The sequence below is a fragment of the Chiloscyllium plagiosum genome, unplaced genomic scaffold (assembly GCF_037043375.1).
Source record: "Chiloscyllium plagiosum isolate Xiang-an unplaced genomic scaffold, Cpla_swu_hap1 HiC_scaffold_1, whole genome shotgun sequence".
Lineage (NCBI taxonomy): Eukaryota > Metazoa > Chordata > Chondrichthyes > Orectolobiformes > Hemiscylliidae > Chiloscyllium > Chiloscyllium plagiosum.
In genome coordinates this window covers 154831228-154847019 of record NW_028270139.1, presented here as the reverse complement: position 1 = coordinate 154847019, position 15792 = coordinate 154831228, and the positions used below count along the sequence as shown (strand labels likewise).

The window sequence follows — 15792 nt, the reverse complement described above, 5'->3', positions numbered from 1 at the left end:
AATTTCTACAATTAGGGAACCATTCCCTTCAATTGACAATGTTGTGCATTACTCTGTTAATAAGGAAAGAAGGAGAAAAACCAGGGGCATATAGTCCAATTAGCCTAATACCTGTTTTCCAGAATTAACAGGAATCTATGTGTCAGGATATAACTAAACAACTTGAAAATTTTCTATGACAGCCAGTATTAATTTGAAAAGGGGAGGTTATATGCCTGACAAATCATTGAAGAGAAAACAGAGTTAACCTTTCGAGTCCAGTGACCTTTTCCATTCTGAAGCAAGGTAACTGTACTCTGTTTTTTGTCCGCAGATGCTGCCAAACCTACTTAGTTTCTCCAGCAATTTCTGTTATTTTTTGTTTCAGATTTGCAGTTTGTCTCATTGAGTCTTGTTTTGAAGACGTACTAACATAACGGTCAGGAGAATGTCTTTGAATGTTAGTTGCATGGACTTCCAGAGGCATTTGATAAAAGACCACTGACCAAAGTGGATGCCCATGGCATTGAAAACAAATTATTAACCGAGCTAGGTAATTGTCTGAATGGCAGAAGACAGTGATTAGGGATAATGGGCATGTACTCTAAAGGCAGGGTGTGCCAGGAGGACCTGGAGTAGACCTTAACAATTCACTATTTTTGTCAATAACTCAAACAATAGAATGGAAAGCCAGAGGGGTAGAGGGAAACCATTTCTGTCTCAATCCAGAGCAAGCCCTTTCAGAAGTAAAGTTTGGAAACATAGACCATATTGAAGGTTTTGAGCAAGAGAAAAATTATGCTAGATCTACTCTTCATTTTAACTCTGAGGTTGAAGATTCTTATGCATCAACAGTATGAAGAGATACGAATAAAGATGGACAGATCACAGAATTGTTACCATCCAGAAGGAGGACATTCGGCCCACCTTGTCGGTACCAGCTCTGCAAACCTCATGCAAATCTCCTGCTTTCTCCCCATACCCTTGCACACAATTTCTACCCAAATAATCAGCCAAAGCTTTCTTAAATGTTGCCATTGAACCTGCCGCCACCACCACATTTTCAGGCAGTGCATTCCATACCCTAACTACTCACTGAGTGAAAGCTTTGTCACCTCACATTCACTATTTCTGCAACACTTTTGCATGACTTAGGTTATAGAATTGAATGGCAGAACAAGCTGGAGGATTGAAATGATTGATTATGATTACTGTGATATAAATCTTCTGGAAATGAGTTGGCATTGGTGGAGGGTGAAAACAGTTAATGTTTCAAGTTCATGGCCTCCAACTGTTGCCATTGTTTAAGGAGTGCAGTCACAAACAACAAACTAGTTGCCAAGTGGATCCTACTCACAATGCATTCCAGGAATGATTAATCTCTTACCGTTTCTTCCCTCATCAATTCTGTGATGTGATGAGTAGCCTTCTTGTGCGCTCGGAATAAGCTGATGACACTTGTCTGATCTGGATCAAGAATGTTTCCATTCTCATCTCTAACAACAAGATCCAATTCCAGCATCCTGAAACAGAACAAGATGATGGGCTGGGAAACAGTCTAATCAAAGATATGGATGTTAATTCAATAAGAGTGGACTTGTTTTGTTCTTGGTTTTTGTGGCAATAGATGATCACTTGAAGCATATAAACTTGGAGCATATAGACAAACCATTATTCATTTCTCACTTTGGTGAGGTTTACTCAAATGAGTATTAATCATTTCTGAACCATGCCCAGCTTTGTGAGACTCCATGTTATAGACGAAAGACCACTCAAGATCAGGTTGAATTTTCAGGTGGAACTGACCAAAATTTCAGCTAGCTTTTTTTTGTCATCATCATCTGGGAATCTGACATGGCAAATGCTGACTCTTTGTGGAAACAACTGAATTTCTATTCCATTTATTTAATATTCATTTGTACTTACTGGCAATGGAAGCACATTGAGAATAGAATAGGTTTTTAATACATTTCCCTCACTCAGATCCTCCCATCCCCAGGTTCCCCAGTCCAAGCCATTACCAATATTTGGAAATTCTAAGGATAAAATCTTGTCATAAAGCAGATAAGTTTAAATTCAGAGCCAGGTCATTCCGGAGAGAAGCTGCTATCTTGACATAAATGAAGTGCAGAACTCAGAAAAAGCAATACAGTCCAAGCTCAAGTCATCATTTAAAATCTGAAAGAGATGGAGACACACTCAGCAAAGATATAAAATCTTATGAAGCCAAAGTGGGTAGATGGAATTGCAAAACAAGTGAGCAACGATCTGACCAAATGTCAAAATAGGTTTGAACAGCCCACTGTTATTTCTGTAATGGCTGGTTACAGCCACAGCTAAGTGTCAGGCATCAGTTAGCTCGGTTGGCCGGATAGCTGGTTTGGAATGCACAATGACACCGACAGCACAGCACACCAGCTGAGATCATCACAAAGGCCTTTCCTTCTTGACCTTGCCTCTCATTTGAGGTATGGTGACCCTCAGGTTAAACCACCACTAGTCATCTCTTTTGTATGAGAACGTGTCCCAATGGGACGATGGTGACTTTTATGTACTAAGTGCTAACTCCATTGGTATGAGGTTGGAGTCCCTGACCTAAAAGACCTTTGCAAACTAGCTGAATATTAACAACAATCTGACAGATTCATGGTCACCAGACCAGTTATTTATTGCTGCTATTTTAAACAGAATTCATATTCTCACACTGCAATTGTGGAATTATTCGGGATTCTTTGTCATGGTTGGCTCTGGTAACATTAATCACTGCACTCTTAAAGGGAGCTTAATTCACTTCAATGCATCAAAACAGGTTGTAACCGAAAAAACAAAGCGCAAACTTCAAACATACTTGTTGCCAAAGTCTATTTTTGTGGTGACTTCTTGTTTCAGTTCTTTGAGTTCATCCTGTGGCAGCGTTCCTGACAGAAGCTGAGATCTCCTCTCCATCAAGTCACACATCATTGAGGTGACCTGCCGAAACTTGGAAATCTGACCAGTCTGAAATCAGCCCCAAAGAAAAGATACCATTAATGGACATCAAAATAAAACAAAGAACCCTGTATTCTGAACAAATGAAACTAACAAACACAGAAATTGCTTGAGAAATTCAACAGCTCTGGCAACCTTCGGGGAGAGAAAACACTTTGAGTCCTTCAGAATTATTAATGGACACCAAATTTTCTTCACCAGCCTTTTACGCATTATTTCATCAAATGTTACCCTTAAATCCATGCAAACAACATTCCTTTCATCAACTCTGTCAATTACTTCATTAAAGCATGATCTGCCTTATGCAAGTTCATCTTGGCTCTCCTGAAATAACTCTAACGTCTCCAAGTACCGATTAATTGTATGACTCTGTGTATAAGGAGACTTTATACCATTATCAGAATAGATGAGTTGCAGATCAGTTCTAACATTCCTGTCACAAGAGCCTTGGTTTTCCAATGATAACGGTATTGAAACCATGAATATTCTGCTTCTGTGTTCCACTGAAAGTTACAGCATCTTAGAGTCATAGAGCCACACAGTCATACAGCACAGAAACAGACCCTTCGGTCCAACCAGTCCATGCCGACCATAATCCCAAACTGAATTAGTCCCACCTGCCTGCTCCTGGCCCATATCCCTCCAAACCTTTCCTATTCATGTATCCATCCAAATGTCTTTTAAACATTGTAATTGTACCCACATCCACCACTTCCTCAGGAAATTCATTCTACATGCCAACCACCCTCTATGCAAACAATTTGCCTCTTACGCCTTTTTAAAATCTCTCTCCTCTCACCTTAAAAATGTACCCCCTAGTCTTGAAAGTCCCCACCCCTGGGAAAAGACAATTCCCATTAATTCTTTCTATACACCTCATTATTTTATAAACTTCTACAAGGTCTCCTCTCAACCAGTGAAAAATGTCCCAGCCTATCCAGCCTTTCTTTATAACTCAAATCTTCCACACCCAGCTACATCCTGGTAAATCTCCTATGAACCCTCTCCAGCTTGATAATATCCTTCACATAACTGGGTGACCAGAACTGCACACAGTGCTCCAAAGAGGCCTTGCCAATGTCCTTTGCAACCACAACATGACATCCCAACTCCCATACTCAAAGGACTGAGCAATGAAGGCAAGTGTGCTAAATGCCTTTTAGCCACCCTGTCTATATGTGACACAAACTTTAAAGAATTATATACTTGCACCCCAGATCTCTCTATTCTACAACACTACCCAAGGCCCTGCCTTTATTTGTATAGACCTACTCTTGTTTGTTACACCTCATACTTATCCAGATTGAACTCCATCTGCCATTTTGCAGTCCATCAACCCAATTGATCAAGATCCCTTTGTAATGTTAGATAACCTTCTTCACGAGGACAAAGTGCCAACTTCATTCCTGATGAAGGGCTTATGACCAAAATGTCAACTCTCCTGCTCCTCGAATGCTGCCTGACTGGCTATGCTTTTCCAGCACCACACTCTTCAACTATAACCTTCTTCATTGTCTATTATGCCATCAATCTTGGTGTTATCTATGCCTTCTATATTCTCATCCAAATCATTTATATAAATGACAAACAAATGAGGACCCAGAACCGATCCCTGTGGACCACCACAGGTCACAAACCTCCAGTCCGACAAACAACCCTCCACCATCATTCTGTCCCCTGCTGTTAAGCCAATTATGTATCCAATTGGCAAGCTCACCCTGAAACCCATGAGACCTAACTTTACTAATTAGTCTTCAATGCAGAACCTTGTCAAAGGCTTTACTGAAATCCAAATAAACAGTTTCTACCGCTCTGCCATCATCAACCTTTTTGGTAACTTCCTCAAAAAACTCAATCAAGTTTGTGAGTCACAGCTTTCCTTGCACAAAACCAAGCTGACTTCTAGAAGACGTCTTGTGCAGAATGTTATGAAAATCCAGAAGGTATTCTCAGTGTTTCTGTTCTCCTTCAGAGGATGTACTGTGAAGTCACTCAGACTGCAATCCAACATCAATCAGTGAATTGAAGAAATTTCCATTATCACACTGTTGGTGTCACCAGAAAGGTTTATGAAAAAGCCACACATATGGAATATCCACTACTTTTTCTGAACACTGGCACTGAAAAGCTCATTTTATGTTTGCAGACTCTCAAATTTCTTAATGCCAAAAACATCCAGATACATTTGGACTGATTTTGTTTTAAAGTTTGTGATTTAAGTCACATTAAATGCTGGAGCAGGCTTGAGGGGCAAAATTGTCTACTCCTGCTGCTGGTTCTTGTGTCCGAAGATCAATTGGAGATAGATGATGACTGCTGAGCTTGCCAACAGCTCATACATCCCAAGATCAAAGAACAGCTTTCACCTTAACCCCCCCCCCCCCCCCCCCCAATCAAAATAATTATTTTTGCTAACTGGACATTGAAATTAACAGTGAAGGATAATTCCTGCTTTTAATTTCCTGAGTTGATGTGAGAATACATCCATATGATTGTGCACTCTGTTCATCATGTCACTGATGCTGGATGCTTGGAGATTCCCTTGACTTGGTGTCAGATCTACACTGTTGTTGAAGTGGGGAAGTCACACCAATGAGATCATAGCTATTCACCCATGAGATCAGCAGCAAATGGTCTCACTTCACAACTGACTGTAAGATCAAAATCCATTAAACAGCCCAATAAGACACACCATCACTTAATTTAATGACAGTAGCAGCACACAAGATTGGTTTCATTTAAATATTTTTATCTATAAAAATGAATTAGAAATGCAGATCAAATTGCATTAGTGTCACCTCATGGAAAAGAAGTCAGAATTGCAAATTACCTCAAAAAATTCTCGGATTGACTGCAAGGCAAAAGTTATAATTAAGCTCTTAGCACTAATTAAGCTGGTATTCATGTCTCAGTATGTCATTCTGCTGTAATCAGTTAATACAGAACAGGGCAGCTGCAGTCTCTAAAACACTTCTCTCTGCTAATTCTCACATTACATTTTTAATTGGCCTTTTTGTAAAGGAGCACTTGAGGGGCTGTGAATCTCATTACTTTTTTTTAAAAGACAGGCTGGCATCATGTTGACGCTTCAGAAAGTGTGCACAACAAAGGAAGTGATGATGTTAAATGATTAAATCTCAGTGGCCTTGAACAGCTCATTGTTGGTGAATTACTATTGCCTGCCTTTATTGGCCATGTCACAGTCTCTAATGTCAGCTGTGGATGGCCTGCTGAAGGTGACAGATCTCAACACCCCTCCCAACCTCGTTTGGAATGGATCTTCATCAATCCTTGTTTAAATTGGAAGCCTTGCATTCCTATTTTCCAACCACCTAATTCACTGGCTATTTTACACTGCTTACTGAAGGATTATTAACCAAATTAACAGTGAATATCATGCCTCTTTCTTTGGGACAGTACGGCTTAACATCAATCACGCTGAGAGACTGAAAGGGATGGGATAATTTTCTCCTAATGGAGAAAGTTGAGTGGACAGTTAATAAACAGCGCGTATGTTCTTTTAATCACTTTATTTAAGGGCGGATGGCCCACAAGCATCTTAAATTTCTTTACCACTTAACATCAGTGATTTAGATTGGGGGTGACGATGGCTCAGTGGTTAGCACTGCAGCCTCATATCACCAGGGACCTGGGTTTGATTCCACCTTCAGATGACTGTCTGTGTGGAGTTTGCACATTCTCCCACAGTGCAGGTCAGGTGGATTGGCTGTGCTAAATTGCCCATAATGTTCAGGGATGCGAAAGCTGGGTGGATTAGCCACGGGATATACAGTAATAAAGTGTTAGAGTAGGGGGGTGTGCCTGTGTGGAACGCTCTTCGGAGAGTCGGTGTGGACTGAAAAGGGATACGGTGATACTGTGACATCAGGGGAATGAAGGCACATGAGCTAAATTCCTGAAGAAAGCGAATAGTGAAGCAGACTACAGACAGGTAAACATCTGTCAGACAGAGCGTAATGTGGAAAAATGTGAAGTTGTACAGTTTGGCTGGAGGTGTGATCTGGCAGCGTATCACTTGAGTAGTGAATGAGTGTGGAACTCTGAGCTGTAGAGGGAGTTGTGTGGATGAATCACAAACAGTTCCAGGTGCAGCACAAATTCAACGGGGCTAATGGGATGATCTCCTTTTTGTTCTGGGAGGGGCTGAACATAAAAATAAAGGCATTAGGTTTCAGTTATGCAGGGCATTAGCAAGAGCACATCCTGGATGCGCAGCGCAATGCTGGCTTCCTAATTGAGGGAGGAACGTAAATGCGTTGGAGGTGGTCAGAGGTGGTTTATTAGATTGAGACCCGGAATGAGTAGGTTGTCTTAGGGTGGTTCAAACAGATGGTGTTTGTTTTGACTGGAATTTAGAAGAGTGAATGGCAATTTGAAGTGTATAAGATCCTGAATGGTCTTAACAAGAGCAGGGTAGATGTGAATTAGAAGGCAGTTTTTCTCTCAGATAGTTGCACAAGTTTGGAAAACGTTGCCTCAGAGGGTATTGAAGGTAAGGTCCATGGGACCATAAGATATAAGAGCAGAATTCGGCCATTCCACCCATTGGGTTTGCTCCACCATTTGATCATGGCCGATACGTTTCTCACCTACATTCTCTATCCTCCTCTGGGTAACCTTTCAAGAACCTATCTTCAAATATTTTCAAGGTAGGGATAGATAGAGTTTTGACAGGCAAGGGATTCAAAAGTTCTGGGGGGCAGATGGAAATGTTGCATTCCATATACAAACAGATCAGCCATGATCATACTGAATGATGCAGAACTGCTGAATGACTCATTCCTGCTTGTAATTCACATGTGTGCATGCTAGACATGTACAAAGCCTTGAGGGTTTTTGATAGAGTACCAATAAACAAGGAGAAATCAGTAGGAGGGATAGAAAGCAGAGGACATGAGTTTAAAGTAATTAGACAAAGGGCCAGAGGGAAGCTGAGTAAATGTTCTTTTATTTATGTACAAAGTTATTATGATCCAGAATGTACCACCTGCACAGTATATTCTGCACTAACCTTTCAAAGGAAATTGAATAAAATACTTGATGGGGAGAAAATTGCCAGATTATGGGAAAAGAGCAGGGGATTAACATAGTTCGAGCCCTTCATCGGAATTGAGGAAATAGAATCAGGAGCAGACCATTTGGCCCCTTGACTTTGCACTGCTATTCAATTAGATAATGGGTGACTTGCAACCTCAATGCCAATTTCCTGCACTGTCCCCATGTCTTTTTTTGTTTAGAAGTCTATTGATGACTTTGAAAAGAGCCAGCACAGTCATGACAGCTTCAGTGATCTCCTTCTGTGTTGCCTCTTCTCTTGATCAGATGGATAAGGGAGAGTATTTTTATTCAGTCCTGGAATGGGGACATAATGCTGAGTCACTCTTGGGAATTTCCATTTGATATAGGTAGACCATAATGACACTAGGGAGGGAATTGTACCATTTTGATCCACTGAAGGGACAGTGATATATTTCCACATCTGGAGGCTCACTGAAGATGTTACCTAGTATGGTGAAAATGAACCTTCCAGCTCAGCGAGCAAACCTACATCCAGAACCTCAACCTGAGCTACAAATCTTCTCAAAGCTCGTTGATATATTTCCAAGTCGGGTTGATGAGTGGCTTGGAGGGGAACTTGCAAATGATAGTGTTCCCATGTAGCTGCTGCCCTTGTCCTTCTAGATGGATGTGGACAAGGGTTTGGAATATGCTGACTAAGGAGCTTTGATAAACTTTTGCAGTGCATCTTGTGGATAACACACACTGCTGCTACTGAGTGTAGGTGGTAGAGGCAGTGAATGCCTGTGGATGTGGTGTGAAACTAGTGGGTCACTTTGTTCTGGATGCTGTCCAGCTTCTTTGTTGTTGGAGATGCACTCATCCAGGCCAACACTGTCTGAGAAACCTGCCCTTCATATAAATGTAGTTCAGATTGCTCCTTTAACAAGAACTCCCTCAAATAAAAATATCAAACTCGTCAAAGATGATCTTCCTTTTAATTTTGACAGCTTTGATTTTAAGTTGCTTTTCTGCCACTTCAGAACCTCAGCCTTTGTTACATTAATTTTATATATTTGCAAACTCACAAAAGCTAGGGAATTAGGCAAAAGTGAGGACTGCAGATGCTGGAGATCAGAGTCTAGATTAGAGTGATGCTGGAAAAGTACAGCAGGTCAGGAATTCTCCATCAAACTTGGAATTGGCCATGAAACTTTGTGAGCTTTGTATTCACAAGTTGCAAATTGATAGAATTGGATTTGGGGCCAGAGCAGTGAACAGCTAAAAAGGTCACCATCACAGTAACTCAACACAGTCTTGATTTAGTCCAAATTAAAAAACGGCTATTCACCTCGAATTGAGATTCAGATGCTCAAATGTAGGAAATTCAGGTGTCCCCAAAATTAAGGATAAGACCCAGTGCCATTGTAGATTAAACAATACTTTCTTCTTCTGTATGTGGTCACTATTGTAATCCATCAGTATTTTGCAGTGATCATAAACTATTAATATGCTCAACCAGCCAGAGACTATGTGCCAAGACTATAAGTAGTCATTCTGTTTTGATTGAATTCTATACAGCTCGATCTGTGTCCATGTGAATCGAGGTTAGATTTATTTATTATCATGTGTACTATAAATACAGTGAGAAGTGTTATTTAATGTCGCTGCTGTCCAGCACCATCTTGAAGCATCAATACGCAGAATGTAAAGTCAAAAAATTAAGCAGAAAGGTTCATCTTCACACTTCCTTCTTGTTGAGGTTACAACAATCATTGCCTTCGTCGGCACTCTGTGGATTTCTCCAACACGCTGTGGATCTGGGGCTAACCTCCACTGCCATACACCTTGCACCAGGCCCACCAACACTGCCAGCATTGCCATGGCTGACTTGCTGCTGCCTTCACAAGTCCAGTGCCGGGCTCCTATCACCACTACCACCGCCAACATCACCAAAGCCATCTTCCTCCACTGAGCTCCATTGACACCATCTTGAAGACTGTTTCCCTCACAACCGTTACGCTACAAACGTAGATTTTATTTCACCGTTGACATTTACCTTTAGATGAGAATCAGTCTGATCATTGTGGCACAGACAGTCTCACACAGGGCAGCCCACCCTTTAAATGCATTATCTTGACTGACATGACACCTCTTGTTAAAGTTCACTTGAGAATGTAACTTTTAAATGTTCTGCAATTTACATATGAAAGAACTGAAACCAACATGCCCATTCTAAAAGATGAGAGACTTAACAAACAACCCAGGTCTTTTTCAATATATAACTTCAGTTACATCACACTGTAAACATTTGCTATAAATTCTGTGTCTTATGATGTTATACTCCACCACCACCTGATGAAGGAGCAGTGCTCCGAAAGCTAGTGCTTCCAAATAAACCTGTTGGACAATAACCTGGTGTTAGGTGTACAAAATTTAAAATCACACAAGTCCAACAAAGACATCCCAGATCATGACATTTCACCTCACCGACCTGATCTGTATTATTTTCACCTAAAATAGCAACAAATTGCCTCTCCATAGGTAAAGAATCTGCAGAGTGGAAAAGCTAAAGTCACTGGACTGTTAATCCAGAACTTCAGGCTGATGCTCAGGCACATGGTTCGAAAAACTTGAATTCAGTAAAATCTGAAATGACAACCTAGCCACAGTGACTTGTTGGGGAAACCACCCCCCGCCCCGAGTTCACTAATGCCCTTTCAGAAGGGAACCGTTGTTACCTGGTCTGGCCTACATGTAACCCCAGATCCACTGGGGTTGTCTCTTAACTACCCTCTAAGCCATTACAAATGTCGTCCCATGAACAAATAAGTTTTTAAAAAATGCAGCAAACAATACATTGAAATGAAAATAACAGTTGCTTAAGCTGAACTTGTTCTTGTTTATTAAAAATTGATCATTGTTGCAATCTGGATACACCATTCTAATCTTGCAACCTCCGAAAAACTTCCAGTATCCCTGAGCTCCTCCAGTCACTTGCTCTTCCTCAATTGTCGTTGTTCTATCATTGATGGCCATACCTTCAGGTGCTTAGGGCCTAAGTTCTGGAATTCTCTCCCTTAACCCCTCCAGCTCTTTATCTCTGTCTTTGCTTTCAAAATGCTCATTAAAATCTATCTATCTTTGATTAAACTTTTGTTGCAATGAGCTGCTTCTGTGGCCCGGTGCCAAATTTTGTTCCACTATACCTCTGTGAATGGGGCATATTATTAAGTTGAGGCGTTATATCAATGAGACTTGGTGATCAGCCAGTTGCTGTATAAACAATGGACTTGGAAAGTGCTGTAAAATGAACTAGATTTTGGAAGCAGATTCTAAATTTTAAAAATCCTGAACTGAAACATTTATTTCAGTTTATTAGTTAACACTGAGCATTTCTTCCAAGTATTTAGTATACACACACTGCCAAAATTAAAGGTTGTTGAAGGGATGGTGTGGTGGCTCTGTGGCTAGCACTGATGCCTCACAGTGTGTCAGGGACCTGGGTTCAATTCCAGCATAGGGTGAATGTGTGGAGTTTGCATGTTCTCCCTGTGTTGAGAGTGTGGCACTGGAAAAGCACAGCAAGTCTGGCAGCTTCTGATGAGCAGGAGAATCAATGTTTTGGGCATATCCTGATAAAGGGCCTATGCTTGAAATTTTGATTCTCCTGCTCCTCGGTTGCTGCCTGACCTGCTGTGCTTTTTCAGCACCACATTCTCAGCTCTGACCTCCAGCATCTGCAGTCCTCATTTTCTCCTCTGTTCTCCCTGTGTCTGTGTGGGTTTCCTCCCTCGGTCCAAAGCTGTGCAGGTTAGGTGGATTGGCCATGCTAATTTACCCCATAGTGTCCAGGGATGTACAGGGTAGGTAGATTAGTCATGGGAAGTTCAGGGTTACAGGGATGGGTTGGATTAAGATGGATGCCCTTTGGAGGGCTGGTGTGAACTCAATGGGCTGAATGGTCCACTTCCACATTGTAGGAATTCGATGATTCTAAATGGACAAGCAAGGTCAAAAATTGCCTGTGTCAGAGCCTTAAAAGGCATGGGGCTGAAGTTTCCAGCTGCTGCAGACCAGAAAGTGGCTTTTACGCACTGGTACTTTCCCATTATCTCCAAGGTAACGTACAAGAAAAGCAAGTGCCCTTCCTGGTTTGCTGACAGGGTCCTGGGAAGCTGTTGGTGAATGAGCAGAGGAAAGGGGGGCTGTACTGTATTGTGATCATGACCAAAGGAGGTAACACCATCAAGCCCAGTGAGCTTGGACTGAGACGGCTGCCTGAGATAGTACAGTGTCCTGGGTAATATGTGCAGGGCAGGAAGAAAGTTAATGATCCACAATGCTTCACAGGTGTAAGTACTAGCATTGTCTCTTTGCTAGCACACACTGACTATTACCAAGGCTCATGGACTACATCTCTCACTATTGCATATATTGCATCCACCAAATGATTCTCACCAATTTCAGCTTTTCAAATTACTAACCCTTCCTTACTTGACCACCTGCATTGATGCGATAGTTAAGAAGGCACAACAATGCCTCTTCTTCCTCAGGTGGCTGAGAAAATTCGGCATGTCCGGAAGGACCCTCACCAACCTTCATAGATGCACAATGGAAAGTATTCTATCTGGGCACATAACAGCCTGGTGAGGAGAAATAAAATAGTTGCTACCTGCAGTAGTGATGGGGGAGCAGCTGAAATTTTAAAAAGCCAACTTATCAAAGCGAGACCTGATAGTACAAGGTTCTGAGACTTCTGCCCTGTCGTGTTTCTGGGTGTAGTTTATATTCACCTTGCTTTGGGTCTGAAGATAGGTATGGATAACAGATTTCCTTCTCTACATGTCATCAGCAAATCAGGCATGTCTTTATCACAAACAACAATGGATTCCGGGTGATCATGAAACTAAATTCTATTTTAAATATTAAAGGTTTATCAATTAAATCCAACTTTCATTTGTGATGCTGGGATTTGAAACCACGCACCCTGAGCATTAACTTGGGTCTCAGGATTACTAGTTGAGAGTGTGTTGCTGGAAAAGCACAGCAGGTCAGGCAGCATCTGAGGTGCAGGAAAATCGACGTTTTAGCCCGAAACGTCGATTTTCCTGCTCCTCAGATGCTGCCTGACCTGCTGTGCATTTCCAGCAACACACTTTCAACTCTGATCTCCAGCATCTGCAGACCTCACTGTCTCCTCTTAGGATTACTAATCCAGTGACAATCCCACTACACCATTGCCTCCTCTGACTGTGCAGGTAAAAAGCTGTGCCCTGAGTTGTTGTGGTAGTGAGGCCAGGGTGGGGTAATTGGATGCGGATCTTCATTGCTATTGATAAAGAGGTATCAAAGATTTAGCCAAGGCCCAATAGAATAATACACTGGAATTAGATTCATCAAGAGGGCAACAATGCTTAAGGGTGACGCTCTTGGGTTTTGAAGGCCCGTGATTTATTGTGGCATAAATGAGGCTGTTCCAAGGAGATCGCAGTTGACACGGCTAGAAATGAAACACACACCAACTATGATGTCTCAGTAACATTCATATTCAGGCTGCTCTTGCTTTGGCTGGATAATACCAGCCATCCACATTGGAAAAAAAATTCATTGAGGTATTTTGCAATGACGTAAGAGAATGAATGAATTCATCTACTTTATTTTTCTTTAAGGACAATGGAAAGAGAGATAATAGGAGCCTTGGAGCTAATACAGAGAAGCAGGGAAGAAACAGCTTTTGAATATTAAAGCTATCGTGAAGAAGTAACAAAATGGGCTGACACAGACCTAATACAAGCCAGCTAGTGATATGCATTTAATGCCCATTCCTAATTGCCTATGAGATGGTTGCGGTGAGTACGTTCTTGGACCACTGCAGTCCAAGTGGTGTGCATATTCCCATTGAGCTGTTACAGACGTAGTTCCAGGTTTAGGAAGTGGGTTTTGAAACTATGACCCAGTGGCAGTGAAGGAGCAATGTCAGAAGTCACATGACACCAGGCTATAGTCCAGCAGATTTATTTGAAACCACAAGGTTTCAGAGCACTGCTCCTTCGACAAGCAAGGGAAGTGCACAAGCACAGAATTTGTACACAGAGAGATAATGGAAAGTAATGGCATATAAACACTGTGCCTGTGCCTTTGTCTCCACTTCACCTGATGAAGGAGCAGCGTTCCGAAAGCTTGTGATTTCAAATAAACCTGTTGGACTAAACCTACCGTCATGAGATTTCTGACTTTGTCCACCCCAGTCCAAGATTAGCACCTCCATATCAGTGAAGTAAGTGATTGGAATGAGGTCAGCCAGGTGGACCTCATAGAGGAAGAGTTTCCTGATTGGGAACCTGGTTAACCTGGTCCGATCAGGGTGCCCTAGCTGACTGATATAAACAGGAGTGTTAGGGATTATGCTCACTGTGGAGCTAACTCTGTGATAGCTAGGCCAGTGTCATGTACTATGCACTTGCTGACAGGATACTGGCCTTTGTGGAATTATTTCAGAATGGTCATATATTTCTAAGTCTGGATAGTGAGGGGCTTGAAAGCAAACTTGCAGGTTGTGGTGTTCCCATGCATTTGCTTCCCATGTCCTTCTGAATAAAAGAGGTTATGCGTTTGGAAGCTACTGTCTTAGGATCCTTGATAAATTTCTACAGTGCATCGTGTAGATGATATACGCTGCTGGGAGAGAGAGCCAGTGCTTGAGGATGTGGTGCCAATCAAACTCTATACTGGATGGTGCTGTTGGAGCTTCACTCATCCAGGCAAGTGGGGAGTATTCAATCATTCTCCTGACTTGTGCCTTGTAGATGGTCGAGAGTCACTGCAGAGTCAGGCATCATTCCTTATGGGAGATCCAGCTCAGACCTGCTCTGGTAACTACGCATTTACATAACTGAGCTCTCTGCTCTGTAACTCTGTGGGTTCATTAGAAATCTCAGATGAGGTTAATTCCCGTGATGCAGCACAAGAAGAAATTCCAAGTGTCGATGTTTAGCAGAATCTACCAAGCTAGTTACTGTCATTGAGATGAACAGCATGGAAAGAGACCTTTTGGTCCAAATCGTCCATGCCAAATATCTTAAATAAATCTAGTTCCGTTTGCCAGCAATTTGGCCCATATCCCTCAAAGCCATTCCTATTCATATACCCATCCAGATACCTTTTAAACATTGTAATTGTACCAGCCTCCACCACTTCCTCTGGCAGCTCATTCCATACACACACCACCCTCTGCATGAAAAAGTTGCCCCTTAGGTTCCTTCTAAATCTTTCCTTTTTAAACTTAAACCTATGCCCTCTCGTTTTGGACTCCCCTACTCTGGGAAAAAGCCCTTGACTATTCATCCTGTCCATGTCCCTCGTGATTTTATAAACCTCTATAAGGTCACCCCTCAGACTCGGATGCTCCATGGCAATAAACATGACCACTGGAAGTATAACTGTATGTCACAGCATTTCTTGCTGATGTTGGGTGCAATCAACCTCAACCATGCACACTCTCTGGATTTATTGCACATCAAAATATCTCACATTTCGTTAAGATTTTCACAAAGTTTTAACCTAAGGATCCATCACAGAGCGTGGTGTAAGGTGGATGTGCAGAAAATGTGTTCATTAAGATTTCCCGTGAAAGCAGTAGAGTGCGGGTGCATTATTTGGGAGCGGCATGGTAACACAGTGCTTAGCAATGATAGTGACATGATTAATATTTGGCTAGCTTATCCTTTAGTGAATTCAAATGCCACCATCTGCTATGAACCTGGGGTTCTGGATTACTAGTTCAGTGACATGTGCACCTCTCAA

General features: G+C 41.8%; 1 protein-coding gene across 2 annotated transcripts in view; it reads right to left on the bottom strand.

Moving 5' to 3' along the window:
- LOC122553785 (dedicator of cytokinesis protein 2-like) overlaps nt 1–15792 on the bottom strand; it is a 1246386-nt gene that overhangs the window by 1086800 nt on the left and 143794 nt on the right. For both annotated transcript variants that reach the window (XM_087991733.1, XM_043698147.2), the window contains exons 6-7: nt 2828–2976; nt 1367–1502 (exon numbers count right to left, since the gene is read on the bottom strand). In XM_087991733.1, coding sequence (XP_087847859.1) covers nt 1367–1502; nt 2828–2976 — 285 coding nt within the window. The remainder of the gene's footprint in view (nt 1–1366; nt 1503–2827; nt 2977–15792) is intronic.